Below are 13,081 nucleotides of genomic sequence, written 5' to 3'. Positions count from 1 at the left end.
TTAAATAAGGCATTTTTAATTTGAGTTTGATCAGCGCAAGCCTTGAATGTAGACTATGGAGAATGGTTCAGAATATAGAAAGATGGCCTTGAAAGCATATGCATATTTGTCTCTGTTCAGTACCCATTATTTATTTCATGGAAAAATAGCCTTAGGGCACAAAAGGTAAAAGGTGGTTTGATTCATTCTGAATGTTGCCACATTCAGAATGGAAGTCTAATGCCTATATAATTATAATATAGAGAATAGTAGGGTATAATACATATACCATAATTGCCTGCACTGATCATGTGATGGCAAGTGCAAAGTAACGGTTTGAGCTCCATAATGATTAATAAGCCTATACGTCCGGATTGATTTTTACTACAATTTGCATTTGTTAAATCAAATGTAATGAAATTATGTATGAAGGGAACCAACACTAAACTGGCTGTTAAATATATTGCCCTACCTGGTTATTACTTATGGTTGCTACTGATTGTGGCTTAGAATATTTAACATATGCTATAGCCTACAAAAATTGAATTTTTGTAAGGTAACAGGAAAAGTCGGGGCATATAATTAAAACATTCGAGGGAGCACAAAGGTTACATTTGACGCGACTTTCCTTGTCATCCAATTTGGTCTGAGTCTCAATCCCTACAAATTATAAGGCCATACAATAAAGATTCTGCATAATGACACAGCATTTCATATTTCACTGTAGGAAAGGGGCATAAATAACCCTGCCTGTCATGTCAGTTTCCTGCCATGGCTAGATTCACAATCTCCAGGTAAAATAGATCTATAACAATTGTCATTTATCCTATATTTACTATCCTCGTATCCATAGGTCTTATATCAGTTGATTTAATTAGGACATGGAGATTGCTGTCATTTATCAGAAAAATAAGTTGATTTTTCCACTAGAAACCGGCATGTTCTCTTGACCTTATTCATGGTTGCATATAAAGGTGGTGGAATTAAGTCAAGGTCAGAATATGGAGTGTCTGTAGACACAAGCAGCCACACCTCCATTTTTTAAAATCTCCAACCTAAATGCCTACCTTGCGGTCACTGGCATTCCCCCCATGCTTAAGCTCAAGATTAGAATACCATAGAAAGAAAAGTGCATTAAAATAGGAATAAAGTTGAGTTTAGCGTGGGTAAAATTAAGTCTAAATTTCCCCTATATGAATAGACATTATGTAGGTGTGAGAACATCACTTGTCAAGGCCACTCATTCCAGGGACCACACTGGTACCTGATCGGTCCCTGGTACAGTGCACCGGTCTGAACTGACCAGGGCCCAGTTTCCCAAAAGCATGTTGAGGCTAAGTTCATGTTGCTTTTTGGAAATGAGCCCTGGTGAAAGCCATCTTAAAGACCTTCCACTTCATTGTTTTCACCTGTCAAGTATTTTCAAATCATTGCAGATGAATGGGAGATGAGAATGATTTTGAAATTGAGAGCCTACATGGTAAATAATTTACTCTCAAATTGTGTGAAACTTGTCTTACCAATTCCCTTCATTTTATGAGACCTAGGAAAGAAAAAAAGCATACTTCATTCTATGAAACATTATGTTGTGAGTTTCAAACAGCATAGTTTATTGCTTGTCTTCTGCAAGGGTACAAGAGGTTTATAATTTCCGCTTTTATTTTTCTTATTTACAGTGTCAGTTGAAGCTCACAGAGCAGCTGATGTGAAAAAACTATGAACACACTAATAAATACAACAGACTGAAAAATGAGAAATAAAAACATGTTAAAATTTCAGACAAAAGTTTAGCAAATTTAATCAGAAGAAAACTAATTTACACACACAATACTTACATACACACAGAATAAAGGAAAGTGGGTTTTACACCATGTAAGAAATTGCACCGGTCAGCGACTAAAAGTCGCAGGGCTCGGCTGGCAAAGCATGCTACGAGAAGCAACAGTCCATATTGTCTGATCTATTATCCAGAAACAACTCCACCTCATCCAATATCATCTCCTCATAAGACTGAGTGAAAGTCAATTATGGTTAGACGTAGATAGCAGAAAACAGTACTGTGTGTGCATATCTATACGCATATATATCTACATAAAAAGTCAATCAGTCCATTAACTATTTAGTAAATAGATGGAAGTTGCTGATTATAACGGCAACACAAGTCTGCGTGTGCAAAAATGTCTTGTTTTTTTATGCATTTTATTCATTTTCTGTAAAATTAAAAAAAGGTTGCTTGTGATCCACCACATGAACAATATCTTATACTGTACAAAAGCACAATTTCAGGATACTTGTCTATCTGAAGAGAATCTGCTTCACCTTTGAACACACTGGACTGGGCCTATTTTATTTTGCATGTATGCAGGTGAATACAGTCCATGGTCATAGTCCACGTCCATTGCTATTAAACAGGCAGCATATAAAAAAAAAAAACATTCAACAGAACTTTTTCGCATGTCAACACACATTTTGCTCAGAAGGGACAAAATAATAGCAAATAAATATTGTTAGAAAAAAAGTCCATTCATGCAAGGGTTGTGGTTTAGGGTCATGTCTAGATGGTATACAGCATGTCAAACGGTGATTTTTCTAGGCATTTTAGCTAACCCTAACCTTGACCTAAGTCTCATAACCTGCTACGTTAATTCTCCTAAACCTACGAAACATCCATTTTGACAAAAGCTGTATCCCTTTTAGACAAAAACCTCTAGTAGGGAGAGCGCTCTCTAGTCCCAACCTCAGTCTCTAGTGGCCAAAATGTTAAAGGTTATGCACTCAGCTCTCATTCAAGGAGAGGGTCACGGGTTTGACCTGACAACGGCTTCCATAACCAGAAGATACTCCCCCTTTTCACAAGTCAGCCTCACAAAGAAAGATGACTTCACCTGAGAATACAGAGGTCTGTGATAACACCAACATGCTAGCAAGTAAATGAATAGAAAGAGGAACAAGCCATATACAAAATAGGTATGTATTTGTACACATATATACACAAAATTACTGGTAGATATACTTTTATTTTTATTTTAAATCTGTATATTTCCGTTGAATGCTGTATGGTTGGAGTAAAATGTGGAATATTCATTTTAACTTAATATGAAGAAAGCACATCCTTTGTCGCCATTCAGTTTGTAAAGTGCTCTAGAGTGGCAACGGGAAAAAAAACATCCTGCCATCTTAGGTTGGATGTCACTTTGAAAACACCGACATCTTCCTTGAAGTGCTTTCAACTAGCCTGGTCCCTGGGACAGAGTTCCACTCAATAGACAACGACCCACTTTGAGCATTTGATAAGGAATTTCAATGGTGTGATTTATAGGTACAGTGTGCTATAATGATGTTTAGCGTTAAGTTCAACTCAGACTTTCACCAAAGCGCAACAAGTCTACTCTGTGTAGCTGGACGGTGTTAGGTGTTCAGGTTAGCATGTCCATTAGCTTTTGATGTCAAGAAAGAGGTGGCAGGAAGTTAGCTATGTGAGACTGTATTGGTCATCAGTAAGACCTAGTTTCTCCTGGTTAGCTCATGGTCAGGAAAAAACCCCCCTGGCCCTAGTCCTCTACTCAGCGTGGACCTTCATATTTCTCTCTCCCAGACCAAAACCAACATAACTTCTTTAAAATACTCTCGTTGCAGTCTGGACCTTATTCGATCGCACCAGACGACCCACAACAAAGGAAATGTGCTTTCACGGAACGCACATACTAGGGACCAGAGTTTTCTTCAGTTAGGAAAAACTTGTGGTCCAACACAAAACTGGTTGTTCTGTGGATTTCACCGTTATGACATACAAGCTATTACAAAAAGAAAACGAAAAAAAAAAACCGAAATAAAAGCTGGCCTTCTCGCAGGGTTTCAAGGTAAGTAATCGTCACTCGTCTGTAGCAGCTGAAAAAGGAATTGATATTTGTAAAAAAGAATGCGTTGAGAGGAGAGTGTTCCCGTGTGGGCTGCCTCTCAGTCGGTCTCCATATTGTCCTGGGGGACTGGGCACCAGAAAGGGGTGTGGTCACAATCCTCATGGGCGTGCCTGAACGTTGCAGGGTTCCTGTGGTGACAGCAGAGTCTATAGTCTTGCTGCGCTGACCGCACAAAATACACACGCTGACACACACACACACACACTTCCCCACTGATGTGTCACTCATTCCACCGCAAAGCCACACGTCTCCTCGATGGCTGTCAGCAGCTTGTCATACAGCTTGTCATAGTGCTCGTAGGCGGGAACGTCAATCCGGTTAAAGCTGGACAGAGAGGAAAGGGGGACAGAGAGGGAAAGGGCAGAGGGGGAGAGAAAGAGTTTGGAAGAGAGAGGAGTACATTTTCAGTTTGAGTGGACAGTTTTGAAGCACCTTTATAAAACTTTCCCTATCGATGAATGAATGACATTTCAATTTCGTGTCAAATCACCCCTCATGGGAAGAATTGACGCCAACAAACATTTCAATAACTCACTGTGATAACTCTATCTTTAAACGGTTCTACATACAAAACATTGGATTTGGACATGCATTTAAAACCGGTAATATCATACAAGTTGGGAGATTGGACACCCTTTTCATAGCATGTCTTCGCCTCATTGACAGGTCATTGTAATTAAGAATATGTTGTTAATTGACTATCCTGTATAAAAAAATTGTTAAATGTATGGAGTAGCAGTCTTGTAGCAGTGTGTATCTGTGTGTCTAAGTGGAGCAGTGGTACTTTAACTGTACTCACCAGGTGTGGGCTTTGGGTAGATTGTTGGTGTTGGCATCGATCTGGTGGATTGTGAAGAGCCTGGGCCCCGCGGCACCTGGAGGGTCACACACACACACACACACACACACACACACACACACAGAGAGAGAAAAAGAGAGTCAGCATAAATTCTCAGGCTGTCCATCATTATATTTCTCTACACACAAAAGTCAGACAGTTTAGGACAGTTGACCAGTTGAACTCAGTGTTTAGAACGTGAACAAACATGACTGCTGTTTTAACACAACACTGGGTGTATATTTTATATACTGTATATTTTCGTTCAGAAAGCCAGCTGGGTTGGCCTCAGAGACAGACAGACAGACAGACAGACAGACAGACAGACAGACAGACAGACAGACAGACAGACAGACAGACAGACAGACACAGGCAGGCACACACACGGGCACACGCACGGCTTGAACAGAAAGATCAACACTCCAACACGCACACTCAGAAACATACACAGCTGCACTCTGAGGTCTTCTGTTCCCCCAGGGCGTCCTGTCTGTCTGGATTTAACCAAACCCACTGAGGTCGACCACGTCACTGTCATGAAGACAGGGTCACCTCAGGCAGTCTGAGAGACTCACAGTGTTTTCCACTAGCGTCGCCTGTCGGCTATATAACCAGTTAAACTCACTTTCAGCCCGGTACTTTTTCCACTTAAATTAATTAAGCTACTTATTTTATTTTTTTTACAATTCGCAAGTCAGAAAATGTATTAATTACCTCACTACTCACTGGACTCTTATGATCACTCGGCTAAGCATGCCTCTCAATGTCAATATGCCTCTCCTTAATGTCCATTGCTGTTCTGGTTAGTGTTTATTGGCTTATTTCACTGTAGAGCCTCTAGCCCTGCTCATTATACCTTAAACAACCTTTCAGTTCCACCACCCACACATGCGATGACATCACCTGGTTTCAATGATGTTTCTAGAGACAATATCTCTCTCATCATCACTCAATGCCTAGGTTTACCTTCACTTTATTCACATCCTACCATACCTTTGTACATTAAACCTTGAAGCTATTTTATCGCCCCCAGAAACCAGGCGATAAAATAGCTTCAAGGTATAATGTACAAAGATATGGTAGGATGTGAATACAGTAGAGGTAAACCTAGGCATTGAGTGATGATGAGAGAGATATTGTCTCTAGAAACATCCTTGAAACCAGGTGATGTCACTGCATATGTGGGTGGTGGAACTGAAAGGTTGGATAAGGTATACTGAGCAGGGCTAGAGGCTCTACCCGGGCCAGGTCAATTAGAAAGGCCTGCTCGCTGAAGTGTTTCAGGGAGCGTTTGACAGTGATGAGTGGAGGTCGTTTGACCGCTGATCCATTACGGATGGTACAAAGGTATGGTAGAACTCTCTGTTCCGGACGTCCTAGATGACCAATTCTCATAGCTTTTAGCCGTACCCTTATCCTACTCCTCCTCTGGTGATGTAGAGGTGAATCCAGGCCCTGCAGTGCCTAGCTCCACTCCTATTCCCCAGGCACTCTTTTGATGACTTCCGTAACCGTAATAGCCTTGGTTTCATGCATGTTAACATTAGAAGCCTCTTCCCTAAGTTTGTTTTATTCACTGCTTTAGCACACTCTGCCAACTCGGATGTCCAAGCCGTGTCTGAATCCTGGCTTAGGAAGACCACCAAAAACTCTGAAATCTCCATCCCTAACTACAACATTTTCAGACAAGATAGAACAGCCAAAGGGGGCGGTGTTGCAATCTACTGCAGAGATGGACAGAACTCTGCAGGCTAACTATCCAGGTCTGTACCCAAACAATTTGAACTTCTACTTTTAAAAATCCACCTCTCTAAAAACAAGTCTCTCACCGTTGCCGCTTGCTATAGACCACCCTCTGCCCCCAGCTGTGCTCTGGACACCATATGTGAACTGATTGCCCCCCATCTATCTTCAGAGCTCGTGCTGCTTGTTGACCTAAACTGGGACATGCTTAACACCCCGGCCATCCTACAATCTAAGCTTGATGCCCTCAATCTCACAAATTATCAATGAACCTACCAGGTACAACCCCAAAGCCGTAAACACAGGCACCCTCATAGATATCATCCTAACCAACTTGCCCTCTAAATACACCTCTGCTGTTTTCAACCAAGATCTCAGCGATCACTGCCTCATTGCCTGCATCCATAATGGGTCAGCGGTCAAAAGACCTCCACTCATCACTGTCAAACGCTCCCTGAAACACTTCAGCGAGCAGGCCTTTCAAATTGACCTGGCCCGGGTATCCTGGAAGGATATTGACCTCATCCCGTCAGTAGAGGATGCCTGGTTATTTTTTTAAATGCCTTCCTCACCATCTTAAATAAGCATGCCCGTTTCAAGAAATTTAGAACCAGGAACAGATATAGCCCTTGGTTCTCTCCAGACCTGACTGCCCTTAACCAACAGAAAAATATCCTGTGGCGTTCTGCATTAGCATCAAACAGCCCCCGTGATATGCAACTTTTCAGGGAAGTTAGAAACCAATATACACAGGCAGTTAGAAAAGCCAAGGCTAGCTTTTTCAAGCAGAAATTTACTTCCTGCAACACAAACTCCATAAAAGTTCTGGGACACTAAAGTCCATGGAGAATAAGAGCACCTCCTCCCAGCTGCCCACTGCACTGAGGATAGGAAACTCTGTCACCACCGATAAATCCACTATAATTGAGAATTTCAATAAACATTTTTCTACGGCTGGCCATGCTTTCCACCTGGCTACCCCTACCCCGGTCAACAGCACTGCACCCCCCACAGCAACTCATCCAAGCCTTCCCCATTTCTCCTTCTCCCAAATCTAATCAACTGATGTTCTGAAAGAACGGCAAAATCTGGACCCCTACAAATCAGCCGGGCTAGACAATCTGGACCCTTTCTTTCTAAAATGATCTGCCGAAATTGTTGCAACCCCTATTACTAGCCTGTTCAACCTCTCTTTCGTGTCGTCTGACATTCCCAAAGATTGGAAAGCAGCTGTGGTCATCCCACTCTTCAAAAGGGGGGGAGACTCTTGACCCAAACTGCTACAGACCTATATCTATCCTACCCTGCCTTTCTAAGGTCTTCGAAAGCCAAGTTAACAAACAGATTACCGACCATTTCAAATCCCACCGTACCTTCTCCTCTATGCAATCTGGTTTCAGAACTGGTCATGGGTGCACCTCAGCCACACTCAAGGTCCTAAACGATATCTTAACTGCCATCAATAAGAATCAATACTGTGCAGCCGTATTCATTGACCTGGCCAAGGCTTTCGACTCTGTCAATCACCACACCCTCATCGGCAGACTCAACAGCCTTGGTTTCTCAAATGGATTGCCTCGCCTGGTTCGCCAACTGAGTTCAGGGTGCCAAATCGGAGGGCCTGTTGTCCGGGCCTCTGGCAGTCTCTATGGGGGTGCCACAGGGTTCAATTCTTGGGCCGACTCTCTTCTCTGTATATGTCAATGTCGTTGCTCTTGCTGCTGGTGAGTCTGATCCACCTCTACGCAGACAACACCATTCTGTATACTTATGTCCCTTCTTTGGACACGGTGTTATCAACCCTCCAGACGAGCTTCAATGACATACAACTCTCCTTCCGTGGCCTCCAACTGCTCTTAAATACAAGTAAAACTAAATGCATGCTCTTCAACCTATCGCTGCCTGCACCTGCACGCCCATCCAGCATCACTAGTCTGGACGGTTCTGACTTAGAATATGTGGACAACTACAAATACCTAGGTGTCTGGTTAGACTTAAACTTTCCTCCCAGACTCACATCAAACATCTCCAATCCAAAGTTAAATCTAGAATTGGCTTCCTATTTCGAAACAAAGCATCCTTAACTCATGCTGCCAAACATACCCTCGTAAAACTGACTATCCTACCGATCCTCGACTTCGGCGATGTAACTTACAAAATAGCCTCCAACACCCTACTCAACAAATTGGATGCAGTCTATCACAGTGCCATCCTTTTTGTCACCAAAGCCCCATATACTATCCACCACTGCGACCTGTACGCTCTCGTTGGCTGGCCCTCGCTTCATACTCGTCGCCAAACCCACTGGCTCCAGGTCATCTACAAGACCCTGCTAGGTAAAGTCCCCACTTATCTCAGCTCACTGGTCACCATAGCAGCACCCACCTGTAGCACGTGCTCCAGCAGGTATATCTCACTGGTCACCCCCAAAGCCAATTCCTCCTTTTGCCGCCTCTCCTTCCATTTTTCTGCTGCCAATGACTGGAACGAACTACAAAAATCTCTGAAACTGGAAACACTTATCTCCCTCACTAGCTTTAAGCACCAGCTGTCAGAGCAGCTCACAGATCACTGCACCTGTACATAGCCCAAACTACCTCTTTCCCTACTGTATTTATTTATTTATTTATTTATTTATGTCCTTTGCACCCCAGTATTTCTACTTTGCACATTCATCTACTGCAAATCTACCATTCCAGTGTTTTACTTGCAATATTGTATTTACTTCGCCACCATGGCCTATTTATTGCCTTTACCTCCCTTATCTCACCTCATTTGCTCACATTGTATATAGACTTATTTTTCTACTGTATTATTGACTTTGTTTTATTCCATGTGTAACTCTGTGTTGTTGTATGTGTCAAACTGCTTTGCTTTATCTTGGCCAGGTCGCAGTTGCAAATGAGAACTTGTTCTCAACTTGCCTATCTGGTTAAATAAAGGTGAAATAAAAAAAATAAAAAACATATTCTAGCAATCTATTGATAGGACAAGTGCCTGTCAGTCACAAAGTGAGCAATGACAAGGAAACCCTGCTCATTTGATAATCTGCCGTCTGTCCCGCCTCCCGGTACCTGGGTGTCTGTGTTGTGTACACTGTGGTTGCAGTCAAATTTCTTTACACAGAGGGAGATGCTTTCATCGTCTATGAGTCAATTTGCACGTCCCATATAAATGTGGTAACGATGAGTCGAAATCCACTTAGCCTATTGTTTCTGGGCACATTCATTTATTTTCTATCCTGTTTCATATGCAGCAACGAAATGCTAGAGCACAGGCTTACTGAGCCGTTCATATGGCTCTTTAACTTGCATAGCCGTAGGCTATATGGCGACAATTTGCAGATAAATTATGAAAACAATCGATGAAGATGGTGAATCCTATTCACTGCAGGTACAATTGGTAGGGTAGTGGAGCGATAGCCTCACTCTGCTCCAAAATATAATAAAAGAAAAGAGATTGAATTGTTTTAAAAGCTAATGACACTTACAGTGACTTCAGAAAGAATTCACACCCCTTGACTTTTGACACATTTTGTTGTGTTACAGCCTGAACTTAAAATTGATTCAATTGAGATTTTGTGTAACTGGCCTACACACAGTACTCCATAATGTCAGAGGAATTTTTTACTAATTAATAAAAAAATTAAAGCTGAAAGGTCTTCAGTCAATAAGCATTCAGCCCCTTTGTTACGGCAAGCCTAAATAAGTTCAGGTGTAAAAATGTGCTTAAGTGATAAATAATATGTTGTATGGATGATGTTTGAATGACTACCTCATCTCTGTACCCCCACACGTACATATAATTGTAAGGTTCCTCAATCGAGCAGTGAATTTCAAAACAGATTCAACCACAAAGACCAGGGAGGTTTTCCAATGCCTCGCAAAGAAGGGCACCTATTGGTAGATGGGTAAAAATAAAAAAAGCAGACACTGAATATCCCTTTGAGCATGGTGAAGTTATTAATTACACTTTGGATGGTGTATCAATAAACCCAGTCATTACAAAGATACAGGTGTTCTTCCTAACTCAGTTGCCGGAGAGTAAGGAAACCGCTCAGGGATTTCACCATGAGGCCAACGGTGACTTTAAAACAGTTAAAGAGTTTAATGGCTGTAATAGGAGAAAACTGAGGATGGATCAACAACATTGCAGCTACTCCACAACACTAACCTAATTGACAGAGTGAAAAGGAGGAAGCCTGTACAGAATAAAAATATTCCAAAACATGCATCCTGTTTGCAATAAGGCACTAATGTAAAACTGCAAAAAATGTGGCAAAGAAATTAACACTTTGTAATCAGGACATAAAGTTATGTTTGGGGCAAATCCAACATCTGAGTACCACTTCATATTTTCAAGAATGGTGGTGGCTGCATCATGTTATGGGTATACTTGTAATCAGCAAGGACTAGGAGTCCTTGCCGATGCACAGGCAAGATGCTAGAGGAAAACCTGGTTCAGTCCGCATACTACCAGAAACTGGGAGATGAGTTGACCTTTCAGCAGGACAATAACCTAAAACAAGGCCAAATCTACACTGGAGTGGCTTACCAAGAAGACATTGAATGTTCCCGAGTGGCCTAGAAACAGTTCTTACTTAAATCGGCTTTAAAATATATGGCAAGACTTGAAAATGGTTGTCTAGCAATGATCAACCACCAACTTGACAGAGCTTGAAGGATTTAAAAAATAGTAATTTGCAAATATTGTACAATTTAGGTGTGCAAAGCTCTGAGAGACTTACCTAGAAAGACTCACAGCTCTAATTGCTGCCAAAGATGCCTCCACAAAGTATTGACTCAGGGGTGTGAATACTTATGTAAATTAGCTATTTCATTTTCCATAACTTAGCAAACATTTCTAAAAACATCTTTTCACTTTGTCATTATGGGGTATTGTGTGTAGATGGGTGAGAAAAAAAAGGTAATTTAATCAATTTTGGTTTCAGGCTGTAACAACAAAACGCAGAATCTCTTCACCTTGTAAAGCCTTGAATCCCTGCAGTGGGACTCTAGATGACCCGGTAACAAACTGCAGCAGTCTGGCCCTCCTCTCCTCGTCGTAGGACTCCACGGCCTTCCAGAACCACTTGACCACGTTGCTGTCCGTGGTGCAGTGCTTCAGGCGCGTGTTGCTCTTCCAGTCTGCTATGTCGATCTTCCCCAGGCCACACACTATCAACTGGGGTAGGGAGGAGAGGGGAGAAAATAGTTGATTAGATGGTTTGAAGGGGTGTATATTCGTGGGAAACAGTATGGTAGCTGTCACCTTTCATTTAATTTAAAAAGTACATCCCAAGGTCTCAGATTCATCTTGCAACCCCCCCCCCCCCCCCCTTCCCAATTCAGGATACCCACACAAAGATGTATGCTCTTGAGAAATGATGTCATGTTTCCAGTAAGTGAATCATTTCTTTCCTAAACCATGTTATATGCAACTGTCTACATACCTCTAGTTCCTTCTCGTCAAAGGACTTGAGCAGGTGCTGGGGGATGACCTCGTTGAAGCCCTTCTGCAGGGCCAGGAACTGAGCCTCGATGCCGTGGAGGAACCGCCAGTTCACATAGAGCCTATAGAGAGAGAGAGAAGGTAAGACTTAAGTTAATATAAGTCCATACAACATGTGAAACCCCCACAGCAGTTCAACCAAAACCAGGGCTGGGGGATAAGTATTTTTGCTGTGCTGGTAATCTTGGGTAGACAGAACCAAATTCAGATTTGGTTCTGGGGGGGGGGAGGGTTGAGATTTGGCCATCTTTCCCAAAATTCAAAAGATGCCAGGTAACAACCATCTTTGCTTAATCGTGATTTGTCCAAATAATCAGTGATGCAAAAACCAGCGTACCAGAGGAATTATTCCTCTTAACCCTCATATCCCCTACGTTCCAGACAGACGTAACTTCAGTTACGGATGGGGGAAGAGACTCCTGTGCTGCTAACTGGCTGGCATGCAGCTGTTGTCTTGGTCGGACCATGTCTCTCTTAAAAAATAGATTGTATCACAATGAGACCAACCTGGATAAATGAAGGTTCAATCAAATCAAATAAAAAAATGAACCCCATTGGCAGGGGCGGAAATCCCGGGGGGGACACGACCCCCCCCCATCCTGGGAAAAATATGATTTGCCCCCCCCCAATATATCACTGAAACATAACTATGTAATTTAAATAATATTAATAATACGCAATGAAAGCAATTGTGCTGATTATAGACACTTAATAGCGCGTTTTTAAGTTTCAAAAGATTGCGACCCCCCCCACCCTTTGCCTCACAATGGTTTGATCCACTGCCAGTTCCTTATTTGGGAAGGTAACAGAGGGGTGGTATCCACTGTCTGAAAGGCACTCAATGAACGTAACTGACGTGAGGTTAATCCAGTCAATCGCGCACACACACTATCTGAATATGCAGAGCTAGCGGGCAAATATTAACTATTAAGCTAGCTAGTACCTATTCCATTTATGTGGCCTCGTCAAAGATGGAATCTTTGCTATCGTCAATTTATTCCAAGATCAGCATGCAGATGATGTAAGTTAGTGCTTCAAAGTCCCTGTGATAAGGTTAGCGATAAACTGAAGTCCAAACTGAACAGAACTA

At 42.1% G+C, this 13,081-nt stretch overlaps 1 protein-coding gene across 4 annotated transcripts in view; it reads right to left on the bottom strand.

The window, feature by feature from the left end:
• Positions 1-1,563: 1,563 nt before the first annotated feature.
• LOC115208608 (E3 ubiquitin-protein ligase SMURF2) overlaps positions 1,564-13,081 on the bottom strand; it is an 83,196-nt gene continuing 71,678 nt past the window's right edge. For 3 of the 4 annotated variants that reach the window (XM_029776799.1, XM_029776801.1, XM_029776802.1), the window contains exons 17-20: positions 11,933-12,053; positions 11,463-11,664; positions 4,699-4,774; positions 4,124-4,223 (exon numbers count right to left, since the gene is read on the bottom strand). In XM_029776799.1, the coding sequence (XP_029632659.1) occupies positions 4,124-4,223; positions 4,699-4,774; positions 11,463-11,664; positions 11,933-12,053 (499 nt within the window). Of the gene's footprint in view, positions 4,224-4,698; positions 4,775-11,462; positions 11,665-11,932; positions 12,054-13,081 lie in introns of all 4 variants that reach the window. The other variant, XM_029776798.1, reaches the window with a different exon arrangement.

Source organism: Salmo trutta, chromosome 14, assembly GCF_901001165.1.
Source record: "Salmo trutta chromosome 14, fSalTru1.1, whole genome shotgun sequence".
NCBI classification, from domain to species: domain Eukaryota; kingdom Metazoa; phylum Chordata; class Actinopteri; order Salmoniformes; family Salmonidae; genus Salmo; species Salmo trutta.
The sequence above is the reverse complement of the archived record's forward strand: the minus strand, read 5'-3'. Positions and strand labels throughout refer to the sequence as shown.